Below are 16214 nucleotides of genomic sequence, written 5' to 3'. Positions count from 1 at the left end.
CTGCTGAACTTGTTAGTTAGTTCTAACAAGTTTTTAGTGGAGTCTTTATAATTTTCTATATACAAGATTATGTTATCTTATGATAGAGGTCGTTTACATCTTCATTTCCTATATGGATACGTTTTATTTCTTTTTCTTCCCTAATTCTCCTGGCTAGGACCTCTAGCACAATGTCGAGAAGAAGTGGTGAGAGAAGCTTCCTTGTCTTGCTCTTAAACTTAGAGGAAATCATCCAATCTTTGACGATTAAGTATCGCGTTATATGTGGGTTTTTCGTAGATGGCCTTCATCAGGTTGAGGAAATTCCCTTCTGTTCCTTTTTGCTGACTGTTATTATCACAGGAGGGTGTTGGATTTTGCAGTTGCTTTTACTGTATATTTAGATGGTCATATGGTTTTGTTCTTTATGCTATTGAAACTGTGTATTACACAACCTTGCATTCCTTGAATTAAACCCCCCTTTGTTGTGGTGTATACCTCTTTTTATATTTTGCTGGGTTCATTTGTTGAGGATTTGTGCATCCATGTTCATAAGATATGTTGGTCTGTAGTTTCCTTTTCCTATGCTATCTGTGCTTGGTTTTTGTATCAGATTAATACTGGCTGTGTAGAATGAGTTTGAAAGTATTTCATCCTCTTTTGTTTTTTAGAAGAGTTTGTGAAAAATTGTTGTAATCCTTCTTTAAATATTTGATAGTATTCCCCATTGAAACCATGTGGACCTGAGCTTTTCTTTGTCAAATTGTTGTTTTTTTCTTGATTACTAACTAAAACTTTGTACTTCTTACAGGTCTATTCAGATTGTCTATTTTTTTTTTTTTGCATCTGTTTCTGTAGTTTGTGTCCATTTTATCTAAGTTATCGTATTTATTGGCATAGAGTTGTTTATGGCGTCCTTTATAGTCCTTCTCATTTGTTTAATGTGAGTGGTAGTCTCCCTTCTTTAGTTTCGACACTGGCAATTTGTCTTTTGTCTTTTTCTCTTGGTCAATCTAGCGAAAAAGGTCTTTTAAAAGAATCAACCTTTTGTTTCATTGATTTTCCTCTATTGTTTTTTTATTCTCTAGTTCATTAGTTTCCGCTCTCATCTTTATTATTTTCTTCCTTCTGTTTGCTTTAGTTTTTGTTTGCTCCTCTTTTTTCAGAATGTTAAGGTGGAAAATTATTAGGTTATTGATAGGAAATTTTCGTTCTTTTAAAATGTAGGTAAATAAAGCCATACATTTCTCTCTGAGCACTCCTTTTGCAACATTCCATCAGTTTTGGTATGTCTTGACTTCATTTTTATTCACTTCAAAGTAATTCCTGATTTTTGCCCTTTTGATTTCTTTTACAGCCCATTGGTTATTTAGGAGTGTATTGTTTAACTTCCTCACATTTGTGAGTTTCCCAATTTTCTTTCTGTTATTGATTTCAAATTACATTCCATTATGGCTGAAAGACATACACTGTATTAAATCTATCCCATTATTTTTTTGAACACCATGATTAATTGAAGTAGCAGACTATGGTCTGTTTTATCCAAAGAAACTGTAGTTCAGTAGATAAAAGTCAATGAAGTCCAAAATGTAATCCTGTTCCTCTGGTCACGTGAAAGATAGAGGGAGGACCACTGATCTCACTACTATAGTGATGACCCCTATATGTGGACTTGCCCTTGCTCAGGCCTTGGCTTGGAAGTCTGAGCAAAGGTCATAGAGGGACCGATCCTGGTTGAGAACCCTGGTGTCTCTTACTCTTTGATTGGTAGCGCAAATTATAATTGCTCCAGGTAAACTTTGCATTTTTACTCTGCTTTCCTTTTATCTTTTCCCTTACAGCACTTTTTCCATTCCTTCGTCCAGTCTTTGAAATATTAAATCTCTCTGTGTTCCCAAAAAATGCTGTGAATTTTATCACAAAATCTATAAAAAGGATGAAAGAAAGTCGCCTCGAAGATAAAGAAACGGTAAAATCTGGTGGTGGTGACATGAGGGTGTTCACCTTTTGGTAATTTATTGAGCTGTATACACATGACTTATGCACATCTCAGCATTTTTTAAGGTAGGTAGAGAACCACAGATTTTAGAGTAGAAGAGTTCTAAACTTTGGGGGTAAATAAATATATAATTTACCTTTGGGGGTAAGTTCTTTGGGGAAGAAGATAAGAAAATGAGTCAGAGAGAAATGTTTAAGTTTAAAATAGGTGTGCCAATTAGTATATCACTGCATAAATATTGTCGAGTTAAGACTTTACCATTTCCCTTCAATAAATTGTCAAAGGATAAAAATGACTGTTTATAAATGATTTTACTCATATTTCACCAAATATTAGATTGGCAAAGATTCACTTCAAATCCGAGCCTCCTATTTTACAGATTTTCCGATGGAATGCCCCGTCAGGCACCTGGTGGAGTGTAGTCTGTGTTAAATTTGAGCCCTCTCATAGGCTGGGGTGGGCAGGGGTCTTCTGCTGGCAATGAGGCTGCAAGCTGGGTGAGCCAGCTTTGCCTCATGAGGCCTGGAGGCCAGCACAAGGATGTCTGCAGGTCAGGGGGACAGGGCTGGGTATCCCAGGAAAGCACTGAAAGTTGTGTAGCATTCTGGAAGGATGGGGCTCTTGAAGCTGCTTATACAAAAGCTGCCAGTGAACTCTGCAAATGTCTGGGTATTAATTTATGTGGCCATTCCTTAAGATTAAAGCTGGAGGGAAAAAAAGGATTGAGGTTTTTTTCTTCTTGCTCTCCTGAGCAAACAGGTATGACAGGAGAGAGAGCAGGTAACTCTTTGGTTAAGAAGCTGTTTCAAAAACCAGAGAAACCAAAGATCAGAGAGAGTGAGGATCAAAAAGCAGTCGAGCGTGATGGCTGGGTTTCTCTCAAGGAAACATCACGGGCTCCAAGATTTGTAGGTGGATGTTTTGTTCACTGAGTCCTCAGTCAGTACTCGTCAGCCTTCTGCTCTTTAAGGGGCCATATTCTCAGGAAAGAGGTGAAATATACACGCCTGATTTATTTCTGACTTCACAGGTGACTTTCAGTCATTGACATTTCTCTTTCTGCTTCTAGCACCGAGTGGATTTTCTTCAGCTGATGATTAACTCTCAGAATTCCAAAGATGTGGACACCCGTAAAGGTAACCAGGGAGAGCTTACGAGGGGCCGCTGTGGGGAGGCGCAGAGCTAGGGTGTGGTTCTAAAAATGTGCAGGAAGTTTTCCAGGCAGCTGGGGATTTCTGCCAGATTGAAGGAAGACACATGGTCAGAAAGAAATGGTAGCCAGAGGTACTTTCTAGAAGTACGCAGGCACAACCTTGTTCAGAGCTCGAAGGGCAAGTATAACAAGGATGTCATGCCCATCAGTCAGTCATGGTCTGTGGATCACCTGCAGCCGAACCTCTGGGGAGCTTGTTTCCAATGTCAATTCTCAGGCTCCTCCGGACCCAGTGAGTCAGAACCTCTGCCTGGAAATTTGCATCAAGGCTTCATCCCATCAGGAGGAACATTGCCCCAGTGTTGATGACCTTAACTTGGAACACTTGGTTAAAGTTGTGTTCACTAGCTTAGTCTACTGTAAAGTTCAGTTTTTTCCTTTGTCATTAACAAGTAGCTGGTGGGAGAAGCCTTTGAGACTGGAAATATAGTGTTCCTTTTCAAATTGTCACCTACTAGTTTTATCATCCACAGATGGTTTTTGACTGAAAACTTCATTACTGTGATGTTTGCAAAATGAATTTGTAATTTCATCATTCTTCTGTATTTATCAGTTGATTTTCTATTTTAAGGGAGAGCTTTCCATTCTCCCCCATCATTTATTTATTTATCTATATCAGTACATTCTCATGTGTAATTTACTCTCATATCATTTTTTTAACATCTTTATTGGAGTATAATTTACAATGGTGTGTTAGTTTCTGCTTTATAACAAAGTGAATCAGTTATTATACATATACATATGTTCCCATATCTCTTCCCTCTTGCATCTCCCTCCCTCCCACACTCCCTATCCCACCCCTCTAGGTAGACACAAAGCACCGAGCTGATCTCCCTGTGGTATGCAGCTGCTTCCCACTAGCTATCTGTTTTACATTTGGTAGTGTATATATATCCATGCCACTTTCTTACTTCGTCCCAGCTTACCCTTCCCCCTCCCCATATCCTCAAGTCCATTCTCTAGTAGGTCTGTGTCTTTATTCCCGTCTTGCCTCTAGGTTCTTCATGACCTTTTTTTTTTTTCCCTTAGATTCCATATATATGTGTTAGCATACGGTATTTGTTTTTCTCTTTCTGACTTACTTCACTTTGTATGACAGACCCTAGGTCCATCCACCTCACTACAAATAACTCAATTTCATTTCTTTTTATGGCTGAGTAATATTCCATTGTATATATGTGCCACATCTTCTTTACCCACTCATCTGTTGATGGACACTTAGGTTGCTTCCATGTCCTGGCTATTGTAAATAGAGCTGCAATGAACATTTTGGTACATGACTCTTTTTGAATTATGGTTTTCTCAAGGTATATGCCCAGTAGTGGGATTGCTGGGTCATATGGTAGTTCTATTTTTAGTTTTTTAAGGAACCTCCATACTGTTCTCCATAGTGGCTGAACCAATTCACATTCCCACCAGCAGTGCAAGAGTGTTCCCTTTTCTCCACACCCTCTCCAGCATTTATTGTTTCTAGATTTTTTGATGATGGCCATTCTGACTGGTGTGAGATGATATCTCATTGTAGTTTTGATTTGCATTTCTCTAATGATTAATGATGTTGAGCATTCTTTCATGTGTTTGTTGGCAGTCTGTATATCTTCTTTGGAGAAATGTCTATTTAGGTCTTCTGCCCATTTTTGGATTGGGTTGTTTATTTTTTTGTTATTGAGCTGCATGAGCTGCCTGTAAATTTTAGAGATTAATCCTTTGTCAGTTGATTCATTTGCAAATATTTTCTCCCATTCTGAGGGCTGTCTTTTGGTCTTGTTTATGGTTTCCTTTGCTGTGCAAAAGCTTTGAAGTTTCATTAGGTCCCATTTGTTTATTTTTGTTTTTATCTCCATTACTCTAGGAGATGGGTCAAGAAGGATCTTGCTGTGATTTATGTCATAGAGTGTTCTGCCTATGTTTTCCTCTAAGAGTTTGATAGTTTCTGGCCTTACATTTAGGTCTTTAATCCATTTTGAGCTTATTTTTGTGTATGGTGTTAGGGAGTGATCTAATCTCATACTTTTACATGTACCTGTCCAGTTTTCCCAGCACCACTTATTGAAGAGGCTGTCCTTTCTCCACTGTACATTCCTGCCACCTTTATCAAAGATAAGGTGACCATATGTGCATGGGTTTATCTCTGGGCTTTCTATCCTATTCCATTGATCTATCTTTCTGTTTTTGTGCCAGTACCATACTGTCTTGATTACTGTAGCTTTGTAGTATAGTCTGAAGTCAGGGAGCCTGATTCCTCCAGCTCCATTTTTCGTTCTCATGATTGCTTTGGCTATTCAGGGTCTTTTGTGTTTCCATACAAATTGTGAAATTTTTTGTTCTAGTTCTGTGAAAAATGCTGTTGGCAGTTTGATAGGGATTGCATTAAATCTGTATATTGCTTTGGGTAGTAGAGTCATTTTCACAACGTTGATTCTTCCAATCCAAGAACATGGTATATCTCTCCATCTATTTGTATCATCTTTAATTTCTTTCATCAGTGTCTTATAATTTTCTGCATACAGGTCTTTTGCCTCCTTAGGTAGGTTTATTCCTAGATATTTTATTCTTTTTGTTGCAGTGGTAAATGGAAGTGTTTTCTTAATTTCACTTTCAGATTTTTCATCATTAGTTTATTCTCATATCATTTTTAACTTTGGTTCTAAAATTCTCTCAGGTTTGTCCACTGGATCCCTTTTAAGTAGGCTCCTGTATCCTTTTTTATTTCTTTTTTTATTCTTAAATTTTTTTTCCCCAATAGACTATTCTTAGAGCAGTTTGGTTCACAGCAAAATTGAGGGGAAAGTACAGAGATTTCAAACATACATCCTCCCCCCACCTACACACAGCCTCTTCCACTACCAAAAGATCACATCAAAGTACAATTGTTACAGTCAATGAACATACATTGACATATTATTACCACCAAAAGTCCATAGTTTACATTAGGGTTCATTCTTGGTGTTGTCCTTTCTATGGGTTTTGACAAATGTACAATGACGTGTATCCACCATTATCGTATATAGAGTATAATTTTCTGAGAACTTCCTCGCTTTCTTTTTTTTATTGGAGTATAGTTGCTTTACAATATTGTGTTAGTTTCTGCTGTACAATGAAGTGAATCAGCTATATATATACATATATCCCCTCCCTCTTGGACGTCCCTCCCATCCCCCACCATCCCGCCCAACTAGGTCATCACAGAGCACTGAGCTGAGCTCCCTGTGCTATACCGCAGGGTCCCACTAGCTATCTATTTTACATATGGTACATAGTGTATTTATGTCAAACCTAATCTCCCAATTTGTCCCACCCTCCCCTTTCCCCCTATGTCCACATGTCCATTCTCTACATCTGTGTCTCTATTCTGATGCAAGACGTTCCAGGTATCTATTCTGTTTCCCTTGACTAGTCCTGAAAGGAGCTCTGGTTTCCTTTAGTGAGAAATGGTATTTAGAAATCAAAACCTGGGATCTAGGAGTGTTCATTTCTACTATGGTTTCTTTGCTTCTACATCCTTTCGGTGGACAAAGACCATCAAACATATCATCAAATATATTTACACAAGACTGATGAACATAAGTATTTCTTTTTTTGCTTGCTTGGTTTTTAAATTTATTTTATTTATTTATTTTTGGCTGCGTTGAGTCTTTGTTGCTGTGCCCGGGCTTTCTCTAGTTGTAGAGAGCGGGGGCTACTCTTCATTGCGGTGCACGGGCTTCTCACTGCGGTGGCTTCTCTTGTTATGGAGCACGGGGTCTAGGTGCACAGTCTTCAGTAGTTGTGTCATGGGCTCAGTAGTTGTGGCACATGGGCTCTAGAGCGCAGAGTCAGTATTTGTGGCTCATGGACTTAGTTGCTCTGCGGCATGTGGGATCTTCCCGGACCAGGGCTCGAACCCATGTCCCCTGCATTGGCAGGTGGACTCTTAACCATTGTGCCACCAGGGAAGCCACAAGTATGTCTATATCTACTCATAACCAGTGATGTAAACACAACGTCTCTTTAAAACAAGAATGCCCTGGTTTTTAGTTTATTTCCATGATATGAATACTCACACTTGGTTAATTTCAAGATACCAATGGTTTGACAACCATCTCACAATATTCTTAGATTTTTACAGATTGGTTCTTGAGAGAGGGATGAGATGACTCTAGCACACCACTGTAAATATATCCACAACTATGTCCCTGTCTATCTCTCTGTCTATCTATCTATCTACTTATCTATCTGACATCTATCTAACTACGTGGTCCAATACAAATTTCTGTAGGAAATATTCCATATCTGCACTGTTCAATACAGTAATCACTAGACATGTGGCTATTGAACATATGGGTAATGCCACAGAAGAACTAAATGTTAAATTGTACTTAATTTTAATCAATTAAAATTTAAATTAAATAGCCACATATTAGACAGTACAGCTCTAAACTTTTAGTATCCTAGGGTTTATGCTAACTGGGGGAAAGAATTTGATAGTTGAATTTACCCACAACAGCTTCACAGAAATCATCATGGGGAAATCAGAACTCTGTAGATCTTTCTTCCACTCATTTTGTATTGTTTTAGTTGTGAATTACATGATTGGGCAGGTACCATGTTGATCTGAGTGTTCTAAGTATCTAGTATAGTCCCATCAAATAGATTGGAGCCTGACCATGCTTGGATTTTCTCAGGAGAAAATAAAAATGGAGACCAATTTGTAATCACAAGGGCTGTTTGCTGAGCACAAAGGAGAGCAAAGACAGGGGGCTTGTACTGAGGAAGATGACATTCAGGTCATAATTGAATAAGCATTGCTAATTCCACTCCCTGGATCCTATTTTTCTATATTGCGTGCTGGCCAATGCCCTTCTAAGGACACATTCTTTCTTTTGCTATTTTAATGCCATTGATTAGACTAAGATCAATCAGCACTCTTCTAGCTTTGCTTTTTTTTTTCTGTAGTTTCTGTATATCTGTGATCATCCATTTGAAGACTTGTGCCCCAAGTCTTCTATTAATTTTCCCTGCAGTACAGCCTTAGTATTGCAAACTTTCTCAAAAAAATTCATGTTATACTTTAGCTAGAATAATTTAATTTTTTAAAAAGGAAAAACATGGCTACCCCATACTGTTTGTAGCTAAAGTGCATTTAGGATTCTCCAAGGGGCATACTGATAATGCTGTGTGTGTTAGACAGAAATGCTATATCTCTTGAAATTACTCAGCGGTGTTGGTGGAAAGTGTGGCATAACCAGGAGCAGAGGGCCAAGTATAGTACAGACCTTGAGGAAAAAGTGGATTAAGAAAAGGTTTGCCGGGCTTCCCTGGTGGCGCAGTGCTTGAGAGTCCGCCTGCCGATGCAGGAGACGCGGGTTCGTGCCCCGTTTCGGGAAGATCCCACATGCCGCGGAGCGGCTGGGCCCGTGAGCCATGGCCGCTGAGCCTGCGCGTCCGGAGCCTGTGCTCCGCAAATGGGAGAGGCCACAACAGTGAGAGGCCCGCATAACGCAAGAAAAAAAAAAAAAAAAAAAAAAAAAAAAAAAAAAAGAAAAGGTTTGCCTGTTTCTGGCTCTGTAAAACAGACATGAGAGTGCAAACCACTCCCAGTTTTGCTCTGAATTGCTTTTCCATTTTTTTCCCCTAGGGATTTGGGAGTCTCATTTGGATCTCTCATCCTCTAACCTGTGATGTTTTATATTGACATGCTTTACCTACAATGTCTCTCCTCCCCTTTTAGCTCTGTCTGACCCAGAAATGGTGGCCCAAGGTATTATCTTTATTTTTGGTGGCTATGAGCCCACCACTGAGGCTCTTTCGTTCCTTTTCTATAAATTGGCCACTCACCCGGACATCCAGCAGAAGCTGCAGGAGGAGATTGATGCAGCTCTCCCCAGTAAGGTGAGTGATGATACCTGGAGAGGGAGGGGCAAAGTGAAGCCTTAGCACGAATGTCTCCTTGCCACTTCTCAGGAGATTTTTGCAAAAAGCATAAGTATCAAAATTTTCACTTGTGCTGTTTAGGAAGGATCTCAAGAGTCAAACACAAAGGGGGAAAACATAGGTAATGCGTACTACTCACAGAAATATAAGTGGTTTGAAACAAGTGCTGGTCCTGGCATATCAGTTATCACAATAATGCCACATAAAAATTACAAAACCTCAGTGGCGTCTAACAGTAAGCATCTATTGCTCTAGTGCCCACATAGTTATGTGCTGATATTGGCTAGATTTGCTTGGTTCTGGCTGTTGGCTGATGTAGGCTGGCCTTGGCTAAGCTGGCTAGGCTGACTCAACTCCACACTCGCTTCTCCTGCCTCTCAATCTCCATGTGTTTACTTCTCTAGGCAATGGTAGATGGCAAGAACCAAAAGTCCAATCATATGGGTGATTTTCAAAACTCTCCTAGCATCACACTTAGCCAAATTTCCACTGGTATAAAGCAAACCACCTGGCCAACCCCAGAGTCAGAATGGGAGGGAGCCACAAAGGTAGATGGCAAAGGGCATGGACCAAGGAAGGGCTGGAGAACTGGGACCATTAATTCAGTCTACCGCCCTGGATACACTGCAGACTAGGAGGAGCCTTGTAACAACAAAGGGTTTAAAGTAGGAAACAGAGGATGTGAGTTTGAGTCTTGGCTGTGGTTTTGGACAAATTTTATCACCTTTCAGGGTCCTGGGTCCTTCAAATATAAGGTAAGGATAGATCGTAGTGCCTAACTAAATTAGAGATGATCTGTCTTCTCTGGTAAACCACATATTGCAATTCTTTTCATTGTAATAAGATGGTCACCAGGCAAGAGAGAATTGCTAAAGCCTTGTCTTCTTCCTCTTTTATAATAATACAATGACAAGAACACTATTGGCCAACATTTGCTTTTTTACTATATATGTCTGTTCTAGATGCTATTTATAAACGAATTTAATCTTCATAAAATTCTGTATAAGTCAGGAGAAGCTAGGTTATGCCTCAGTAACAGGTTAGCCCTCAAATCTCAGTGGCTTTACAGAGCAGAGGTTTACTTCTAACCCACATCTACACGACCAACATGGATTGTTAGTGGAGGATGAGAGCGGGCAGCTCTGCTCCACAGCGTTACTTGGGGATACAGGCTAAGAGGCTCCACCTTCCTGTAGCTGCCTTATCTGGAACATGAGGACTTCCTGCTGTCTGGGGAATAAGGGACTCGAGCGTTGCTCACTGGCTTTTCAAATGATTTGTCCCCGAACTGACATAATCGTCTCAGTTCACAGCCCATTGGCAAAGCTGGTTTCCTGTAACTTCAAGTGGGCTGGGAAATACAGGGACTACATGGATACTGGGTGAGCAGTGAGTGTCTCTGCCACACAAGCCTATGAAGTGTCAACTCTAATTATCTCCATGTAACGTTTCAGAAACCTGAGCGACAGAGAGATGAAATACTTTCACATACTAGCCGTGTACCTAGTGGTGAAAACGCCAACCTATGTGCCAGGGTGTCTGTCTCCTGAGCCAACTCTTACCCTCTACAATGTTGCCCCTTAAATATAACCCCACGTGACAGCCACGTGTCACCCACACTGGTCTCAGATCTCTGCCAAAATTGGAATTCTTTGTGGTGTGAGGAGAGCTGGCCTCTGGGGCTGGAGTGGCTTGTTTAGACTTTCAGACCTTACAGTCACCCCTGAAGGGACAATAGGAGACTGTTCCAGCAACAGAAGCTGTGGCTAAGGGTAGGGTTCTCATCCTCTTGTAACCCCTGGATCTGAAATTGTGTTCCTCGTAGCACCCATTTTACCCTTCTTTTGCATATTTGGTTTAAAAAGCAACTTGTGGGCTTCCCTGGTGGCGCAGTGCTTGAGAGTCCGCCTGCCGTTGAAGGAGACGCGGGTTCGTGCCCCGTTTCGGGAGGATCCCACATGCCGCGGAGCGGCTGGGCCCGTGAGCCGTGGCCGCTGGGCCTGCGCGTCCGGAGCCTGTGCTCCGCAAATGGGAGAGGCCACAACAGTGAGAGGCCCGCATAACGCAAGAAAAGCAACTTGTTTCTCCCTAAATTATTTATAGAGTTTTAAAATCATAAAATATTTTCAGATTTTATAGGTATAGTCAAAAGAATTAGTAAACGAGATTTCTCAAGTAAAAATTTTATGTGGAATAGAGGATTTGCACTTATACATTTCTTCCCTTGGTACAGATGGGTGGCCTCTTTTGAAAGGAAACAGTGACTTTGGCACATTTCACTTGAGACTAAGGGTCATAGTCTATCGGTCACGTTTGTTCTCGTGAGAAAGAAAATACACTGCCTAATAATGTGCGGGATTTCAGGCCCTGTTTAGGGAATCGTCCCAATGTTCTCGTATAGTCATAACCACTCCACACATCTCAGTGGGCCACTGAGCAGGTCAAAGGACATGATAGATATTATAACATCTATAAATGTTAAGGTCCTTTACCAGTTGCAATTATTCTCTGGAGCTCCTACCATTTAAATAGGACTATTTAGACTGAGTTGAAGTTTGATCCCAATCTCAATTTATCAAAATCTATTTCTTTCTTCCAGACACCTCCCACCTATGAGTCCCTGGAACAGATGGAATATCTTGACATGGTGTTGAATGAATCTCTCAGATTATTCCCACTTACTGCTAGACTTGAGAGAGTCTGTAAGAAAGATGTGGAAGTCCATGGGGTGTTGATTCCCAAAGGGACAGTGGTGATGGTGCCACTCTTCACTCTTCACAGAGATCCGGAACACTGGCCAGAGCCTGAGGAGTTCCGTCCTGAAAGGTAGGAGAACCCAGGGAAGCGAACCCTCTCTGATCCAGAGTGGTTCCAGCATATTAGATACCTCTCATTGTAGGAGACAAATGAGGGATTGTACCATCATTTATTTGTGCATCTTTTTATTGTTTGACGTTTTTTCTTAATATAAGAGTGATCATTGTTCGAATCAAATTTTACAAACTGTGGACTAGAAAAAAGAATTATAGCTGTGTACATTCCTAATACCTTAAGATAAGCCTCATTGATAATATGATGTATGTCCGCATGGACATTTGTCTAGGCATATATAGATTTTTTAAACTAGAATGGTAGTATATTTAATTTGGTTTTGAACTGCTTACTTGATTTAACAGTAAACTGTAAACAACATTCTATGTGAATTTGTGTGTGTATCTATCTATCTATCTATCTAATTATATAAGTGATTATATGCATATGCCATAATTTACGTAACCACTATCTTATTTTAGCTGTATAGGCTTTTTATTTCCTTAAGTTTTTCTGTCTGTTCTCCTTAGCTCTTTGAATTCATCACTAATGTTCCCACATTTCCATTTCTTTAAACACTGGCTACATTTCCTCTAGCATTATTGTGAGAGTGCAGGCTGGGGACCTAGAGGTCTCATCCCTGGTGGTTCAGGCAGCCTCACTGAGGACGGAGGTGCACACAGGTGCCCTGGTTCTGTCTGTGGCTGCACACCTGGGCCAGCTCCCTTCTACCTCAGTACTTGGTGACCTTCCAAAGAGAAGTCCTCTGCTCTCTAGATGTCTGAGACTTCCTCCTTGGAGGGGTTGAGCATCCTCTTTGGGAATTCAGAGTCAAGGTCTGCTTCGGTACAGATTGGACTCTGGAAAGAGTTGATGTTTCCCACTTATTGTACAGTGAGCAAAATTTGAGATGAATATTTTAGGGCACTAGCTGGGATCTAGACTTTTATGAGCTCCTGACTATAAGCTCCCTGATGGCAAGGACTTTATCTTGTTCGCCCTAGTGTCCTGAGTGCTAGCATAACCTCTACACATAGCACTTCTTGAAACAGGAAGTTCGAGTGGACCAAGTCCTCTGTTTTCTGGCCCAGGGAACCTCTGTGTTTCCCTGAAGCTCAGTAGCTCCCTCTCCTGCAGCTTCACGAACCTAAAACCAGAGACCACTCACTGTTATTTCTTTTTTGCTGTTGCTGTTGTTCATTTTGGTTCACTTAATTAATTAATTTATTTTTTATTGGAGTATAGTTGCTTTACAATGTTGTGTTAGTTTCTGCTGCACAGCAAAGTGAATCAGCTATATGTATACCTATATCCCCTCCCTCTTGGATCTCCCTCCCCCCCATCCCACCCCTCTAGGTCATCACAGAGCACAGAGCTGAGCTCCCTGTGCTATACCGCAGGTTGCCACTAGCTATCTATTTTACACATGGTAGTGTATTTATGTCAATCCTAATCTCCCAGTTCATTTTTGATTCATTCAGTCGTCAAGCAGAGAGTTAGTGCCCACCTGCATGTCAGGGACTCGGCCAGGCAGTGAGAAATCCAAATGTTTACAAAAGAGCCTATCATGGAGAATTTTTGACATATGCACAAGTATATTCTATAGGCACTAGTCTGTGGAAGACTTTTAATGTATCTATATGTGCCCATTCCCTGCCCAACAACGATCCCATGTCTCTGCTCCATCCACATGCTACTGCTACCCTCCTCCATCTACCCATATTATTTGAAGTCACAGTGTCTGTAAATATTCCAAAATGTTTTGCAAAGTAGGGACTCTTTAAAATATACATAATCGCAATGCTATTATCACTTTCCACAATTCCATATTTTTCCTTAATATATTCAAATACTGAGGAGTCAAATTTGAATAAAACAGAGGTCTAACCATCAAGGAATTTATAGGCTAGTGGAACAGATAGACAAGGAAATTAGTGGTTATTCTATAGTAGCATCATATAGTTATGTAAATGTGACCTAAGCATTCTGTGCTGTGGGGGAGACAGACAGACGACAGACACAAGGGGACGGGAAGGAAGGGAATACAAGGGGGAAATGACAATTTAAATCCTGGGAGATGATTCTCCTGCTTCCTTCCCCCATGAGCACATGACCGACATAAGTGTGCATGGAGGCAGGAACCCACATTTCCTTCAATCAGTTCAGAGCATGAACATCTCACTGCCTGAATGTAAATTTAGTGTTTAGAGATAAATTTTTTTTTAAACAGCATTCATCTCATCTCCTCAACAGGACTGAAAGCTCCTATAGGGTCCGGGGAATGGGAAGGATCTGGAGTTTACCTTTCTCATAGCAAAATCACCACAGCAGGATTCAATGACTAGCTCACACAGGCACCCCTAATGCTACTAGCTGAGTGCTTAAGTTAAGCCTCAGACTTTGAGCTCTTGTGGTTTTTCTGTTTCATTAATTTGTTTCATTTACTGTTGTGGAACCAGGTTCAGTAAGAAGAACAAGGAGAGCAGACATCCTTACACATACATGCCTTTTGGAACTGGACCCCGAAACTGCATTGGTATGAGACTTGGTATCATGAACGTGAAACTTGCTGCTGTCAAAGTCCTGCAGAACTTCTCCTTCAAACCTTGCAAAGAAACACAGGTCAGACAGTTACCTAGCTGCATTAATTGTGTTTATTGTGAGTTTTTAAAACTGATATAGATAGATAGATATCATATATATATGCACACACACACATATATATGAATGTGTTCTATTCAAGGAATAATTTGTCATATTGGACATGAATGTATTTGGAGCCATCTGTGACCTTTAAGTGTCCTTCAGCTCTGGATGGCTAAGCCTGTGGCTTTGTAATGACCCAACTATAAAGGTCACCTAGAGTCAATGCAGTTAGCATGAGATGATTACACACAGTGCATTGAACTTCAGAAACATCTTAAATTTGGTTTCAAGTCCACCGGAAGGAAGGGAAGTGTGTGCACAGTCATGAGAGCACAGTCATGGCTCTTCAGTGATGCTCTTATCCACCAGAACTTACAGAAGCTCTCCTGGCAGTGGTTCTCAGCCCCTGCTTGTATAATGAAATTGATGGGGAGCTTTAAAAAAGCCCTGATGCCTAAGTCATCTCAGACTTTCTAAAATAATTCACCCAGAGTGTGGCATCAAACCACTCCCGTGGATTCTCCTGTGCAGCCACAGTGAGAACCCCTGATTGAAAGCATTTCTGCCAGATGTGAAGGACTCCCACAGCCCCCTCACCTTCCAGGGGTACTGCTGCCATCAAGATGGGCTCCCTTTACATTCTAATAATAACTCTATGTGTGCTCTTTCCCGCCCCCATTCTATCCTTCCCCCTTCAAGTTCTAGCTCAATCCCGAGCCCCTCCATGGAGCCTTCCCCACCCAGTCCACAGCCCACTCTCCCCTCTGCTCTGTATCAGTCACCACAGGCTGGCATCATGGTTCCTACTACCTAACTTAACACTTTGTCATGGAACCATCCAGTTTGGTTCCTATGTTTTCTTTATACCTATGAACGTCTTTAACTGTAGCCTCTCATTTTATTCCTTTCGTAAACTCTGAACGATGCCTCCCGGTCACCCAGCAAATGCTTAAGGAGTTAGATGTGCAGTTGATTCGAGTTCTTGGATACAAATTGTGAACAATTTGAACTTTTGAAATTTAACAAATGACATTTGTGTACATGCCTGGTGTACGTGTGTATGTCTATCTGCAGGGGGCATATATGCATGTCATTTGAAATTTTAAAATAACAAGGTGTTACATTTATAGAAAGACCTGGAATCTCTCCTGAAGAACACAAAGAGCAGTTACCATTTTTTCATCTCAAACATGGCCCTATAAGAAGGCTTATTTCTAGGAGTCACACATTTAATAAGCAGCTCCTCCCATTGGGTAGGCTTTCTCAGGGAAGTGGAGGATAGAGACGGTTTCCATTTTACTTGTGGGCATCTGTGTGGCCGTCCTGTACGTGTGTACAGACAGGGGACTTAGCCCTGAGAGAAAGGGGGCCTCTGGCACACCTGGGAAGGGCAGATGCTCCCTGAAGCTCCACCCAGGCATCCACAGGCTGGGTCTTCTCCCTCCACGACAATTTGCTTGCCCTTCAGTCAACTGAGATTAGAAGGTCACTCTGTTGGTTCCCCCAACACTGAAGGAGTGACTGGTTGAGAGAAGGGCTAAAAGTACTGGAACAAACACTGTAGGTCATCAGAAGTTCACCACATTACATTTATTTGGGAGACAGGAAATGTTAAAAAAAAAAAAAAAAAAAAACAGGAACAATGCTCCCAAA

At 41.0% G+C, this 16214-nt stretch overlaps 1 protein-coding gene across 1 annotated transcript in view; it reads left to right on the top strand.

The window, feature by feature from the left end:
* LOC103080821 (cytochrome P450 3A29-like) overlaps positions 1–16214 on the top strand; it is a 29534-nt gene that overhangs the window by 12217 nt on the left and 1103 nt on the right. The window contains exons 8-12 of the mRNA XM_007468878.1: positions 1821–1948; positions 3048–3114; positions 8902–9062; positions 11704–11930; positions 14375–14537. Coding sequence (XP_007468940.1) covers positions 1821–1948; positions 3048–3114; positions 8902–9062; positions 11704–11930; positions 14375–14537 — 746 coding nt within the window. The remainder of the gene's footprint in view (positions 1–1820; positions 1949–3047; positions 3115–8901; positions 9063–11703; positions 11931–14374; positions 14538–16214) is intronic.

The sequence above is a fragment of the Lipotes vexillifer genome, unplaced genomic scaffold (assembly GCF_000442215.2).
Source record: "Lipotes vexillifer unplaced genomic scaffold, Lipotes_vexillifer_v1.1 scaffold12, whole genome shotgun sequence".
Lineage (NCBI taxonomy): Eukaryota > Metazoa > Chordata > Mammalia > Artiodactyla > Lipotidae > Lipotes > Lipotes vexillifer.
The sequence above is the reverse complement of the archived record's forward strand: the minus strand, read 5'-3'. Positions and strand labels throughout refer to the sequence as shown.